The sequence below is a fragment of the Dasypus novemcinctus genome, chromosome 8 (assembly GCF_030445035.2).
Source record: "Dasypus novemcinctus isolate mDasNov1 chromosome 8, mDasNov1.1.hap2, whole genome shotgun sequence".
NCBI lineage: Eukaryota > Metazoa > Chordata > Mammalia > Cingulata > Dasypodidae > Dasypus > Dasypus novemcinctus.
In genome coordinates, this window is record NC_080680.1 from 127,409,860 (window position 1) to 127,423,258 (window position 13,399).

Below are 13,399 nucleotides of genomic sequence, written 5' to 3' on the forward strand. Positions count from 1 at the left end.
TCCCACTTCTCCGCTTGTTGTGTGAAAAAATATTTGGTGTTGCTCAAGCGCAGAGAACCAAGTCAGGTGACTGCGGCCCTAGGAACCAAGGGGCGCGGCCCAAGGGGCCGTCCGTGGCCGTGCTCTGCCCCCAGGTCCTTCCTACAGCCCCGGTCGCCCCGCGAGAGGCAGCGGCCAGGCTCGGCTGGGGGCGTGGGGCAAAGCCCTGCCCTCCTGCCCCCCTGCCCCCTGGATCGGATCTGGTGTCCGTCCGACTTGGACACTTGGGACTGCTGGGTCGTTGCACGTGTGCCCCCCACCCCACTGCCCGGTAAAGCTCCTCTGCCAGGCGGCGCCCCCCCAAAAGGACACAGCCCGGGACCCCCAGGCCCGTGGAGGCTGAAGCAGCCTCTTCCTCACAGGCTGGGAGGCTGGAGGCTCCCCTGGGCACCAGTTAAGGGGCGCCATTCCCACCCCCGAAGGGCCCCCCTCCGCAGAAAGGAGGGCACACCCAGCCGAGGAGGAAGAGGCCTTGGACCCTCGGTCTGCGCCCCGAGCACCGTGACGCCCGCCCAGGATTCCAGGAGACACCGGAGGGTCAGCTGGGGACAAGGAGGGGGGAGGGTCCCACAGGCTGACCCTTGGGCAGAGGGGGGGGGCCAGGCTGGCTGCTGCCCAGAGTCTGCCCCCCTGGAGCCCCGAGAGCTGGTCCCGCAGGCACAGCGAGGGGTCGCCCAGGAACCCCTGCCCGCTCGTGCAAGCGCTAGGCTCGGCAGCCCCCTGTGCCGCGCTGGCGCCGTTCCCCTGCGAGATGCCAGCCCGGCGGGCAGTGCAGCATCGCCCGCCCACGTTCCGCCGAGCCCCTCCCTCACCCAAGGCCACGGCCTGCGAGGAGCGATGACTCATGGCAAGTGGCTTGATTTCCCTGGAGGAGGAGCCCACGGTTCTGCCGCCCGCTCGCAGCGGCCAGGAGGCAGCCCTGCCAGCCCGCCCGAGCACGAGCAGAGCGTGGCACGGGGACTGGGGGTTGGCGCAGGACTGCGGGCGGGAGGGGTGGGAGCTGCCGAGCCCCCACCCCAGGACGCCCACTCTGTGCTGGTGGCCAGGGTTGCCCCGTCCCCCAGGGGCTCGGGGCTGGGCTGCCGGGGCCAAGGGAGGCGAACACTGCTCACCCGCCCCCGCTCCAGTCCCTGGGGTCTTATGCCCCCGAGCCCCCTGTCCTGGAGCCTTGGACCCTCCTGGCCGTTCCACAGCCTCCCAGGCCCAAGCCGGCCCCTCCGCTTTCATCCCACTGCACCCCTGCAGCCGCTGCGTGTGGAGAGGGTCCCAACAGCTCCCCCCACCTTCCTCTTAGGGAACCAGTGACGGGGGGGCAGGGGGCAGTCAGGATGCGGAGGGGGCATGGGGGCTCCAGTGACTGGGTGGGGCAGCCAGGCCTGTGTCACAAGCCCCCAGGAGGGGGGCTCCAAGCAGCTGCTCCCCTCCCCCCCCCTTCCTTGACTTTGGGGAGTCTGGGCGCAAAGCCAGAGGCCCACCTGCAGGTCCTGCCCAGAGGGGCGGCGCGGCCACGCAAACCAGCAGCCCCTCCCCACCGGAGAGCCTCCCCCAGCCCTCCCCACCGGAGAGCCTCCCCCAGCCCCGTGCCTGCTCGCTGGGGACAGCGGGGCCTTCTCCAGGCGGCTCGGCAGGGGCCGTCCGTGCCACACGACGTCTGCCAGGGCTGGCCAGCAGCGTTGACGTGGGCACCTCTCAGGCCAGAGGCCCCGTCTGGAGACCAAGCCATGCCACGGGGCTGGGACCACCCGATCTGGAGGTGACAGTCACTTCCAGCGAGAGAAGGGCATTTGCTGAGGCAGCCACGTGGGTGTAGCCACTTATACACAAGCCTGTGCACACATGGACACAGGCACACGCACAAGTATGCATGCACACACACATGCACACACGTTGCACAACCTGCGCGCAGCACGCCGCCCCATTCCACCATCCCACAACCCGTGAGCCCACAGCAGAGGGGAGCAGAATGCGGCTGGCAGCTGCAGGGGCTGGGAGTGGGGTGTGGGGGCCGCTGAAGGCATCGGGGTCTCCTCTTGGGGTGACGGAAGGCTCTGGACTAGACGGTGGTGACGGCTGCACAACACTGAACGTACCGAATGTCGCTGATAGCGAATGCCACATTTTGTGTATTTTACAATTTAAAAAATGAGCATCTACCAGGGTGTGGGACAGGGCAGAGGATTCAGTGCCAGATTCCCTTTCCCAGGGAGGTGGGGGCAGCGCTCTCCAGGGCAGACCCAAAACTTCCCTGGCCACTCGCTAAATATGAGCGGATATGTCATTGCATCGAACTCCGCCTGGCCTCTGTCGAGGCGTCCTAAGGCGCAAGCTCTGCTCAGGGGAGATGGACGCCGTTTCCTGCCCAGCATCCAAAGAATCTCCCGCTGCTGCTGTTTTTGAGCATTAATCACGTCCCAGCTGAGCAGGCGCCCGAGGGGCTGGCTGATGCGGGTGAGAAAGATGCCAAGTCTCCTGGTTGGGCTCAGGGCAGCCCCCGGCCCTGCCCCGTGTCCCAAGGTGGCAGGTGAGCCCGACAGCCAGGTGTGCCGCACCACGGCCCCCTCCTGTGCCCAAGCAGGAGGTGAAGTGTGCTCTTAGCCTGGGACACGTGTTCATACCTGGACTTATTACAAGAGCATTTAGTACAGCCACAGCAAAGTCAAATTTTAAAAGTCTCTTTACAGTCTTTGATTCAAAATGGGTGAAGATTCGGGGCTCACTCTTCCCAACTCTAGTTAATTTAATGCGCCTGGATGCCCACTGGGGGCTGGCAGAACATTCCATTTCCAGCAGGCAGAGAGATTTTAAAAATCGTGTGTTCTAAGCTGCAGCAGCTCCTTATCCACACATTCAGTAAACAGGAACCTCCTCACACACCCTATCTTCCAGCTGCGCCTTCAGCAGCGGGTTATCCTGAAAGCTCCGTTTCTGTGCCGACCTTTCAAAGCCGTGTACTTTTCTTGCTAACTTGAATAATGGCACTGTTGGGGAAAAAACTGCAAATTCAGCCATCCAGTCCAGGGCTGGTGGAGAGTGACATGCTGACGGCACCGGCTTTCTCCGGCAGCGCCGGGAGGACCGCGTGGCCTGGTCCCTAAGCCCCCGCGCGCTCCGCCGGGAGCCCCGAGAACGCGCGCCGGCGCACGCAGGGGAGGCCGCCGGGCGAACGTGCAGCCTGTTTACCCAGGACAGCTATTTGGGGAAGGCAGCGCTCCCCCCAGCTTCCTGCCAGCCTGGCCGGATCGCCCTCCCCACGCGCTCCCCCACGCGCTCCTTCCCAGCCCTTCACCAAGGACTCGCGCTCCTGTCGCGTCTTTACGCCCGCGAGAATTCGAGGGGAGAGGACGTCCTCAGCCGGGGTAGGTGGCCACGGCGGGAGCCCGCAGGACACCAGCCCCCATGAATAATTAATGGGTGGCCAGAGACTGAGAGGATACCAGCTCTCGGCGACCGCGCGGCTCTGTCCCCCCGTGGGCAGCAGCGGCGGCGCAGGGGCCGAGTGGCCGCAGGGGGCAGGGACCACGGTGGGACCTGGAAAGCCTCCCCAGCGCGGAGCGCCCTCGTCCGCGCCCGACGCCCCTCCCGGGAGACGGGGCTCAGCCCCCACCCCTGTCCCAACTTCTTCCGCCCCCCCGACCCCCCGCAGCGCGGAAAAGTTGCAGGGCGCGGGCGGCCGCGGGTGCGCGGGGCGGGAGGCCCCGGGCAGCGCCAGCACCAGGGACAGCTCCGGGCGCGGGGCCCGCCCCCCGCCCGCCGCCCGCCGCCCGCCGCCCGCCGCCCGCCGCCCCTACCTGTCGTCGTTCGGGAAGGCCTGGTCGCCCAGCAGCAGGTCCCGGAAGCGATACCGCGGCGGCAAGGGCAGCACCTCCTTGTCCAGGTCGCTCATGGCGAGGCCACTGATGTCCCGGAGCACGCCGTCCGCGGCGCCCGGCTGCCTGCGGGCACACGCCGGCGCCCCCTCAGCCGCCGCGCAGCCCCCGCCGGCCCGGCCCGCGCAGCGCAGCGCCCCGAGAGCCAGGCGGGGGCGCGCGGGGCCCGCCGGGGCTGGCCGCTCCCGAGGCGGGGGCTGCGCGGGGAGGGGGGCTGGGGGGCGAGGGGCGCGCGGGGCGGGGCTGCGCAGGGAGGGGCCTGGGCGGTGAGAGGCTCGGGGTCCGGGCGCGGGCTGCGCGGGGACGGCCGCCCTCTCCCGCACCCCCCACGGGGGTCTACTCAAGTCCTCCTGGCCCACCCCACCGCCTTTGCCCAGACACGCTGCTCAGCCCTCCTGACAGGGTCCTGAAACGCCCCCTCCAGCCCACAGACCTGTGGGACCCTCTGGGTGCTGGGGGTGGGGTGGGGGGAAGGGGCCGGCTGCCCCCAAGCCCAGCCGCTCAGTGCAAATCCGAAGCTCGGGTGGTGGGGAGGGGTCCTAGAGACCCGGCCCCAGCCAAGTGGGGGGCGTGGGGCAGATCAGGGGGACCCCTGAAGTGTGCTGCGGGCTTGCAGTGAGGAGGGAGGGGCCATGGCCACCAAGCCCCTGCCGGCTTCGCCCCTTGTGGAGTCCTGGGGCTCCCCGGGCCTGGCACAGCCGCCCCAGGCTCCCAGCGCCTACCTGCAGGCCAGTACCCCCCAAGCCCTCTGAACAGGAGGCTCGCCGGGGAGGGGGCGGGGGGGGGGGCGACGACACCGGCTCCCTGCCCTCCAAATCAGAGGGCTGCAGCTCCCTCCAGCCCCCCCAGCACGACGGCACTTCTCCCCAAGAAGACAGCAGAGGCTGCCCCCACCAAACCCCAGGGCACACCGGGGGTCATGAGTGTCCCTCAGGCCAGAGCCCAGGTCTCCTGACGCCAGAGGCACCTGGGACTCCTGCTCCGTCACCCCCCACCCCTCAGGTGTGGCTGGGCCACAGCCCCCGGCCCTCGCACGGCCTGCGGTGGGAGGCGGGAGGCACGCGGGCAGGGAGTCTGCCCCCTGGGCTGGGCGGCCTGGCCCGAGCGCCGCTCTACCTGGCTCCCGCGCCAAGAGCAAACACCTGAAACAGGCCAGACCCCGGGAGGTGTGCTTCTTCAGCAGAGACCCACAAACGGGCTCCTGGGCTCCTAAGCTGCTCCAGGGAGGGCAGGAGCAGAGGGGGGCCAGGCGGAGGGCTGGGGGCCGCCCTGGGTCCCTGACCTGGAGAGCGAGGGCAGGCTGTGCCGGTGAGGGCCAAGCACCCACCTGGAGCACTCACCTGGGCCCGGGCAGGGAGCGGGTGCTACGAAACCAGCTCTGCTCCTCGAGTCAGGCAGGGAAAGCGCATTTCCCTGGCACCCCGCCCTGTGTCCGCCCTGCACCCCACCCCCCCTGCAAAGGAGCAGGCGCGGCGGCCCCGCCCACAGCGCTGGGAGAGCTGGACACGCTCTTCTTTCCCCGGGGTCACGGGCGCACCCTGAGCATCTGGCAGCATTTGAACAATAACATTTTCCTAACCGCATCGGCGGGGCCGCGTGCTTACCCTCAGTCACGGGGGGGCTGGGGCCTGGGGGGCTACAGGGGAGCCCCCAGGACCCCCATGGCCACGTTGCTGATACCCCCCCCCTCATGGGCTGCCTTGACCTGTCCCCCAAGCTCGAGGCCTGGACTTCACGGGCCCCGCGGAGGAGCTGGGGGTGGTGACTGCTGCTCAGTTCAGCAGAGCACCAGTGTCTGGAGGCCTGTTCCCCGGTCCCCACCGTGTGGCCCAGTGGGGACCCTTCCCAGCCTCAGCTCCCAGCTCTCTAACAGGGAGAGCTGCCCCTTGCCCTCATGGAGCTCTGGCGACCATCTGGTGAGCTCACGGCCACGGAGAGAACCCCCACAGACCCCGGCACCCCGCCTTGTGCCCAGCTCAGCTGAATGCCATGTGGACTGGGCTGCCGTGCCCTGGCCAGGACCCAGGGGCTGCGGGGGGCACTTGGAAAGGCGCCCAGGGTAAGAGCCCTCGGTGGACCCTGCTGGGCAGCTGCTCCTGCGTCCTGGGGCGGGAGAGCTTTTGAGGGTGGGTGAGGGGCACGGCCCCCCAAAACAGGCAGTCTGGGCAGGGGCGCCCCAACACTGGGGTCTGCCTTGCCCACGCTGCCCTCTCCCTCCTCCCCGGTGTGGCCCCAGCACAATGGCCCGAGCTCGTGGCCCGAGGCCTCATCCACTGTCCTTTGGCCTCCTGTGTGATGGCCGTGCCAAAGTGTCACCCGTTTGTAAAAGATGGAAGTTCAAGGGCTGCATCTCTGTCCCTGGCCCTCGCCCACATTTCCAGGCAGTTCCAGGCGAGGTGTCAGTGGCTTACGGGGACACACTGCACTCCCAGGGGCCCGAGCAGACAGGAGAGGCCCCAGGCCGGGGCTTTGAGAGGCTGTGGGAAGGCGGTGAACTGGGGCGCTGCAGGAACTGGTCCCTCCGCCTGAACGGCCACTGACCCACAGGGACTGTCTCAATCCACTTTTGGAACCCCGGGCAGCACCCGGGGAGAAGAGGCTGGTGAGTGGCAGCAGATCTGGGTGAATCCCACCCTGCGCAGCAGCCACCCCCATCCCCCCACCACACGGCACGCAGCAGTGGGGGCTGCAGCCGGGGCTCCCAGGGCGGCTAGAAGGAGCTAGGCCTCCAAACTCCTGGGGAGTGCGTCTGCTCGGGACCCCTGCCTTTCATCAGCTACCTTGGTTTACAGGCGTCCAGCTCTGAGGGTGGCCAAAGTGGCAGGTGATCTTAAAGAAGCAGTAAAACCATCTTGAAAGGAGAACAGAGTTACAACACAATACTCAGAATGTCTAGGTCTCAACAAAAAATTACAAACACATAAACTGGAAAGTATGGCCCATTCACAGAAGGAAAGAATTTGCCAGAAACCTCCCCGAGGAAGCTCACACATTAGAACTATTAGTCAAAGACTTTAAATCAGGTAGCAGACTTAGCCCAGTGGTTAGGGCGTCCGTCTACCACATGGGAGGTCCGCAGTTCAAACCCCGGGCCTCCCTGACCCGTGTGGAGCTGGCCCATGAGCAGTGCTGATGCACGCAAGGAGTGCCGTGTGCCCCAGAAGGACAGCCACCCAGTGTGAAAGAAAGTGCAGCCTGCCCAGGAACGGTGCCGCACACACGGAGAGCTGACACAACAAGATGACGCAACAAAAAGAAACACAGATTCCTGTGCCGCTGACAACAACAGAAGTGGACAAAGATGACGCAGCAAATAGACACAGAGAACTGACAACCGGGGTGGGGAAGGGGAGAGAAATAAATTAATAAAAAAATCTTTAAAAAAAAAAAGACTTTAAATCGAATGTCCCAACTTCATTCCTCATTTTTATTTATTTGTGTCCTTTATCTTTTTTCTTTGGCTGAAAGTTTAGTCACTTCTCTTGATCTTTTAAAAAAATCCCACTTTGGGGGTGGTTGTTTTTCTCCATTGTTTTCTTCTTCTCTATTTCCATGATCTCTGCTTGAATCTTTACTCTTCCCTTTCTTCTGCTACCTTTGAGTTTCGTTTGCTCTTCTTGTTCTAGTTTCTTTAGGTGTGAAGAACAAGTTAGAGGAGTCCCACTCCTGATTTCAAAGCTTAGTACAAATCTACAGTAATTAAAACTGTGGTACTGGGATACGGATAGACGGAAAGACATACATACAAATGGGATAGAATTTAGACTCGAGACAAAATCCCATGCATCTATGGCTACTTGATTTTTGACAAGGTGCCACGGCCATTCAATGAGGAAAGAAGAGTCTCTTGAACAACAAATGATGCTGGGACAACCAGAAACCCACATGCCAAAGAATGAATGTGGACCCCCCACCTTTCACCATGTACAAAAATTAATTCAAAGTGGACCAAAGACCTAAATATAAGAGCTAATACTATGAATCTCTCACAAGAAGACATAAGGAAGTCTCTCCAAGACTTCACAGTGCATTAAATATCTTCAGGATCAACAGCAAAAGAAAAATAGATAAGTAGGACTTCATCAAAATTAAAAACTTTTGCGCATCAAAGGACATTATCAAGAAAGTGAAAAGACAACCTACAAAAGGGGAAAAAATATTTGGAAACCATGGGTTTAATATCTGAAAAGAGTTTAATATCCAGAAGATATAAAGAACTCCTACAATGTAATAACAAAGAGACAGACAACCCAATTTAAAAATGGACCAAGGATTTGAATACATTTCTCCAAAGATGATATTCAAATGGCCAATAAGTGCATGAAAAGATGCTCAACATCATTAGCCATTAGAGAAATGCAAATGAAAACCACAGTGAGGCACCACTTCATACCCACTAGAATGACTACTATGAAAAAAAACACCTGAAAGTAATGGGAGTTGGCAAGGATGTGGAGAAATAGGAACCCTTGCACCTTGTTGGTGGGGATGTGAGACGGTGCAGCTGCCGTGGAAACCAGGTGGAAGTGCCTCAGGAAGTTAAACATAAAATTTCCATATGACCCAACAATCCCACTCCCGGGTACATGCCCAGAAGAATCGAAAGCAGGGACTCGGGCAGGTATTTGTCCACCAACGTTCACTGCAGCATCACTCAAAATAGCCAGAAGCTGAGAGCGACCCATGTGTCCATCAACAGATCAACGGGTAAAGAAGGCGGCTCCCGGGTACAGGGCAATATGACTCTGCGGTAACAGGAACGAAGGGCTGGGACAGGCTCCAGCACGGATGAACCTTGGAGACACCATGTTGAATGAAACAAGCCAGACACAGAAGGACAGATGCTGTACAGTGTCTCTCAGAAATCCACAGAGACAGAAAGCAGAGCAGCGGTGGTCAGGAGGGAGGACTGCGGAGTTAATGCCAAATGGGGATGAGTTTTGATTTTGGGGATGATGACAATAGTCTGGAAACAGGTGGTGGTGAGAAGAGTTACAGTGTTTCAGTGCTCCTAAGGTCAAAGAATCGCCCTTTCCACATAGTTAAAATGATTTTTTTTTTTTTTTGGTATATTTTACCACAATTAAAAGTAAATACATGAAAAGAAAACCACAAAACCCTGTGATGTGCTTTGCTAGTTGACAGATTGAAGGACAAACCCCTGTGATCTTGCTGGTAAAGATGAAAAATCCACTAGCGAAGGAGAGAGGGAAACAGCCTTAATTTGATTTGCCTCAATCTCCACAACAAAAGAAGGCCCCACTGGGCCTCAGCAGACGTGCAGCTCCTGCCCTCTCGTTTATTGGACTCACCCCGGCCAGCAGACAGGGAGGTGGAGAAGGTCAACCATATGCCAGGGAGCCAAGAGTGCCTGCAACTGCAAGCAGGAGGACCACACCCATCATCCAAGTGGAATCTAAGCCCCCTCTCGGTTTAGAGGTGGAGTGGACATCACCATCCCAGGGTCCACGGGAGGGAGGAGTGGAGTGTGGACTAGAGTGGACCTACTCATATTGTACTATGGAACTGTTGTGATTAGTAATGGAAGAAAGTGTAGCGTTGATGTGGAGACAGTGGCCACGGTAGCTGCTGAGGGCAGGGAGAGGGAAGAAGAGATGTGATGTGGGGGCATTTTCAGGACTTGGAGTTGTCCTGGGTGGTACTTCAGGGACAGAGGCTGGACATTGTATGTCCTGCCATGGCCCACTGGGTGGACTGGGGGAGAGTGTAAACTACAATGTAAACCACTATCCATGTGGTACAGCAGTGCTCCAAAATGTATTCACCCAATGCAATGAATGTTCCACGATGATGAAAGAGGTTGTTGACGTGGGAGGAGTGGGGTGAGGGGGGTGGGGGATATGTTGGGGACCTCTTGTATTTCTTGAATGTAACATTAAAAAAAAAAAAAGGAGGCCCCAGGCCGAAGCAGACACTGGTGTGACATGGGGTTCATTCAGTTCCAGTCGGGAAGGCGAACAGGCGGCCACGGCCGCAGTAATGGGGGGGGCTGGCCTGCAAGGCGCAAGCTGGGAGGGGGAGGAGAGGGGCTAAGTGGGAGCAGCTGGCCTAATCACCTACCTAGAAAACCCAAGAGACTCCACGGAAAACAATTAGAACAAGAAGAGCATCTAATGAAGTGGCTGAACGAAGACCAGCGCCCCAACCAGAAGCAAACACGGGCCAAAAAACATCCCAGGAAAAGAGCAGCTGCGGAAACCCAAGAACTGGGAGCGCGCGTGCCAAAAGCATATCAGCAGGAACCCTGTGATTTTCCGGAAAGACCGACTCGGAGCCGTGATTAATGGGAGACAGGTTCCCCAGGCTCGGCAGTGAGCTCTCCACCAGGCGGCCAGCGTCAGTCAGGTCCACTCAGGAGCCCGCTGTTATTGTCCTGGAATTTAGCACGCCATTTCAGAACAGTTCCTACGGGAGAATGAAGGGGAAGCGCCCAGGCGGGCGTGGGAAAGGACCGAGGGAAGGGTCCCCGGACAGCTGCGGGGACTAATTTGTAACCACAGCAACGGAGACACTGGGGCGTGGCTCAGAGGGAAAGGCCATGAGCACCAGGGGTGCCCGACCGGCACGTCTGTGCCAGAGCTCAGGAGGCCGGAAGGAGGGCGTCCCAGCCGGCCACGTGCCCAGGTGACGCCACCCTGTTACCTGGCAGCGCCGGTGCTGGGGCTTCCCAGCCTGTGCCGCTAACCCCACGCTCCACAGCCGCGAGGACAGAGGCTACCACGAGGCCTCCACGAGGCCCCGAGGACGAGGCTGGGGCAGGCGGGGAGTGCACTGGGTACAGGAGGCCCCGTATTAAATACCCGGCCCCGGAGGCCGAGAGGAACAGGCTTAGAAACGCTTCTGTGTCAGAAAGGACACTTCCATCTAACGACCGGCCCCAGCCACAAAAGAGAGGGCACGTGGCAACCCGGGACGGCAGGTGTGCGGGCTAAGAACCGAGGGGCTGCGCGAGAACGCCAGCGCCACAGGGCGCAAAAGGGGCCGCGGCAAGCGAGTGAGGTCGGGCAGGTGGGACGAGAGCCCGCGGGACAAGACGCGCGTGAACCGGGCACGGCCGCCGGTGAGGAGGGCGCGGCCGGGCGGGGCAGTATCACGCCGCCTCTCACGCGTGTGCACCGAGGGACGGTGGGAAAGCAGGGTCTTTGCACCCCTGTCTGTCGAGCCGGCTGGGGAGCACCTGGGAGCGCTCCGTGCTGACGTCGCAGCAGCAGGTCCTCCCTGACCTGCAGCCTCGACCCTGGGCACGCCCTCGCCCTGTGCCAGGGCCGCCCGGCGGCTCCACTGCGGCCACCTTCAGGCTCCGGCCGCCCCCGAGGGTCTCTGGGTTGGGGGGCTGCTCTGAGGTTCTGGAGAGGTGCTCCCTTCCCCTTCGCGGCTCCTTTGCGGGGGCGGACTTCCTCGTACGCGCGCCCGCAGGTCACGCGGAGCCCCGAGAGCCGGCCCCTTTGGTCGAGGGGCTTGGCGCCGCTCCGGTGAATTCTTCATTTGTTCAAACTCCGGAATTAACGAGTGTGAGTTTGTCACGTCTGTCAGAGCGGTGGGGAAGAGGCGCGCGGGCACTTGTGCCTGCATGTGAGCATGCGGTGGGCAGATTGTGCACCTGTGGAGGTGAGCCAACAGGTGTGCCAGGATGCGTGCACTGTGTGTGCTCGTGCAGGGATGTGTGCAGGCAACTGCATACATGAGCACACATGCAGACGTGTGCCTGTGCGGGTGTACAGGGATGAGAGCACGGTTCAGGTGTGTGCACGTGTGTGCCCTCTATGCACACCCGTGTCCCTGTGCAGCACCTGGGAGCGTGCTCACAGGAGCCGTGGGGGGCCCGGGGGCTGGGTGCCTGTGTGACGGCGGGGCTGCTGAACCCCTGCCCACCACAGGGGAAAGCTAAGTGCCCCCTCCCCAAAAAACTAAAGAGCCAAAGCTGCTTCAGCTGCCAGGCAGTGGGCAGGCAGGGGGCCTGGGTGAAGCCCGCCCTCGCGGGGGCAGGGGCTTCACGTCAACTCTGCGGGTGCTGTGCAGCGCCCCCTCCCGAGATGGATCAGGTTCCAGAGTGAAAGCTCAAAACCCGCGGGGGAGCTGAATCCAGCTGGAGAGGCCTCCAGACCAGGCCTTCTGGGCCAGGGGCCGTGGACCCCCAGGGGCCGTCGAAAGATTTCAGGGGGTTCGTGAGCTTGAACTGAAAAAAAATCAGCATATCTTTTCTCTGACCTAGAAAGCCAAAGGGAAGTGCAGCTCATAAAGCTACCAGCCGCTACGTTCTGAGACGGGGTCTGCAGTTGTCACCTGGCAGGCCAAGGGGTCCGTGGAACAAAACTGGTTAGGACCCTGGCTCCAGGCTGACTGGCAGAGCAGCCTGCCCGAGCACCGCCAGCCCAGGGGAGGGCCGGAGGGGCAGCCCAAGACCCGCCCCCGCCTCTCTGCGCCCAGGGACCCGCCTCCAAGGATCTGGGGGAGCCAGAAGCCGTGGGGCGCCCGAGGCCCAAGTGGGGACGGTTGGGCCAGGGGGCAGCGGTGCTGGCCGGGAGCCCCGACACAGGTCAGCAGGGCAGCTGTGGGCCAGCGGCACCCAGGCACCCTGGGACAGTGCCTGTCCACCCTGGAGTCTGGCCTTGAGCCACCGCCTCGCTCCGCTGGCCCTCGCTGCTGCCAGCCTGACTCTGTAGCCGGTGCCTGGGGCTCCAGGCCGGCCCCCCAGGTCTCCCAGCCTGAACCCTGACCCCTCAACCCCGCCCCGGCAAGCACCTGGTGCTCGGGACACCCCCGACGACTCCAGCCCGTCCCCCTGGGCCTCTCGGCCTGGCTCAGCGGGCGGCCCTCACACATCGCCTGGCCTCAGCGGAACGGGGACAGCTGGCCGCACGGTTTCTGGGCAGTGGGGGCTCGCTCCATGTCAGCTAGAGTCCCGGCTCGGAAGGTCAGGGGCCATGTCCACGTGGGCACCTGCCCACCCCCCTGGGGAAACCGAGGCCCTGCGACGGGAGGGCGCCCCTCCTCCACGTCCCCTCCCAGTCCTGGCAGACCTAGGCCCTGGATGCACGTCCAGCCCCTCCTCCCCCCGCCATCCCTCACAGCCCTTCCCTGACCAGCCTCTCCTCTCTGTCCCCGCTGCCCCCTGCCCTCCTAGGCCTCACAGCCTCTCCCTCCCCGTGAGCATCCCGTCGTGCCGTGACCTTCCAGACTGGCTGGCCCTGGCCCACCTGAGCCTCCGTGGCCCCTCTGCCGGGTGGGCAGTGCCAGCCCCCAACCTGCTCCCCGCCCCACCCGCCAGCCCCCGGCTCACGCCCATCTTCCCCCATCACTCGGGGTGTGGCATGCCCTGGACACTTGAGCACCACAAAAGGGTGGAATTCTGAGGTTGCCCAGCTGCAGGGCCTCTGCCACGCACTGCGGCTCGCAGCGCCCAGCCGGGCCTTTGTCCTGAGGCCACGTGCCCGTGAGGGCCTCCCCCTGGCGCTTGGGTGTCCCCGTGGGGC

General features: G+C 62.3%; 1 protein-coding gene across 1 annotated transcript in view; it reads right to left on the reverse strand.

Moving 5' to 3' along the window:
* The window catches only part of KCNT1 (potassium sodium-activated channel subfamily T member 1), a 96,730-nt gene that overhangs the window by 71,347 nt on the left and 11,984 nt on the right, over window positions 1–13,399 (reverse strand). Inside the window, exon 2 of the mRNA XM_058301385.2 lies at window positions 3,828–4,119. Within this exon, the coding sequence (XP_058157368.1) occupies window positions 3,828–4,119 (292 nt within the window). The remainder of the gene's footprint in view (window positions 1–3,827; window positions 4,120–13,399) is intronic.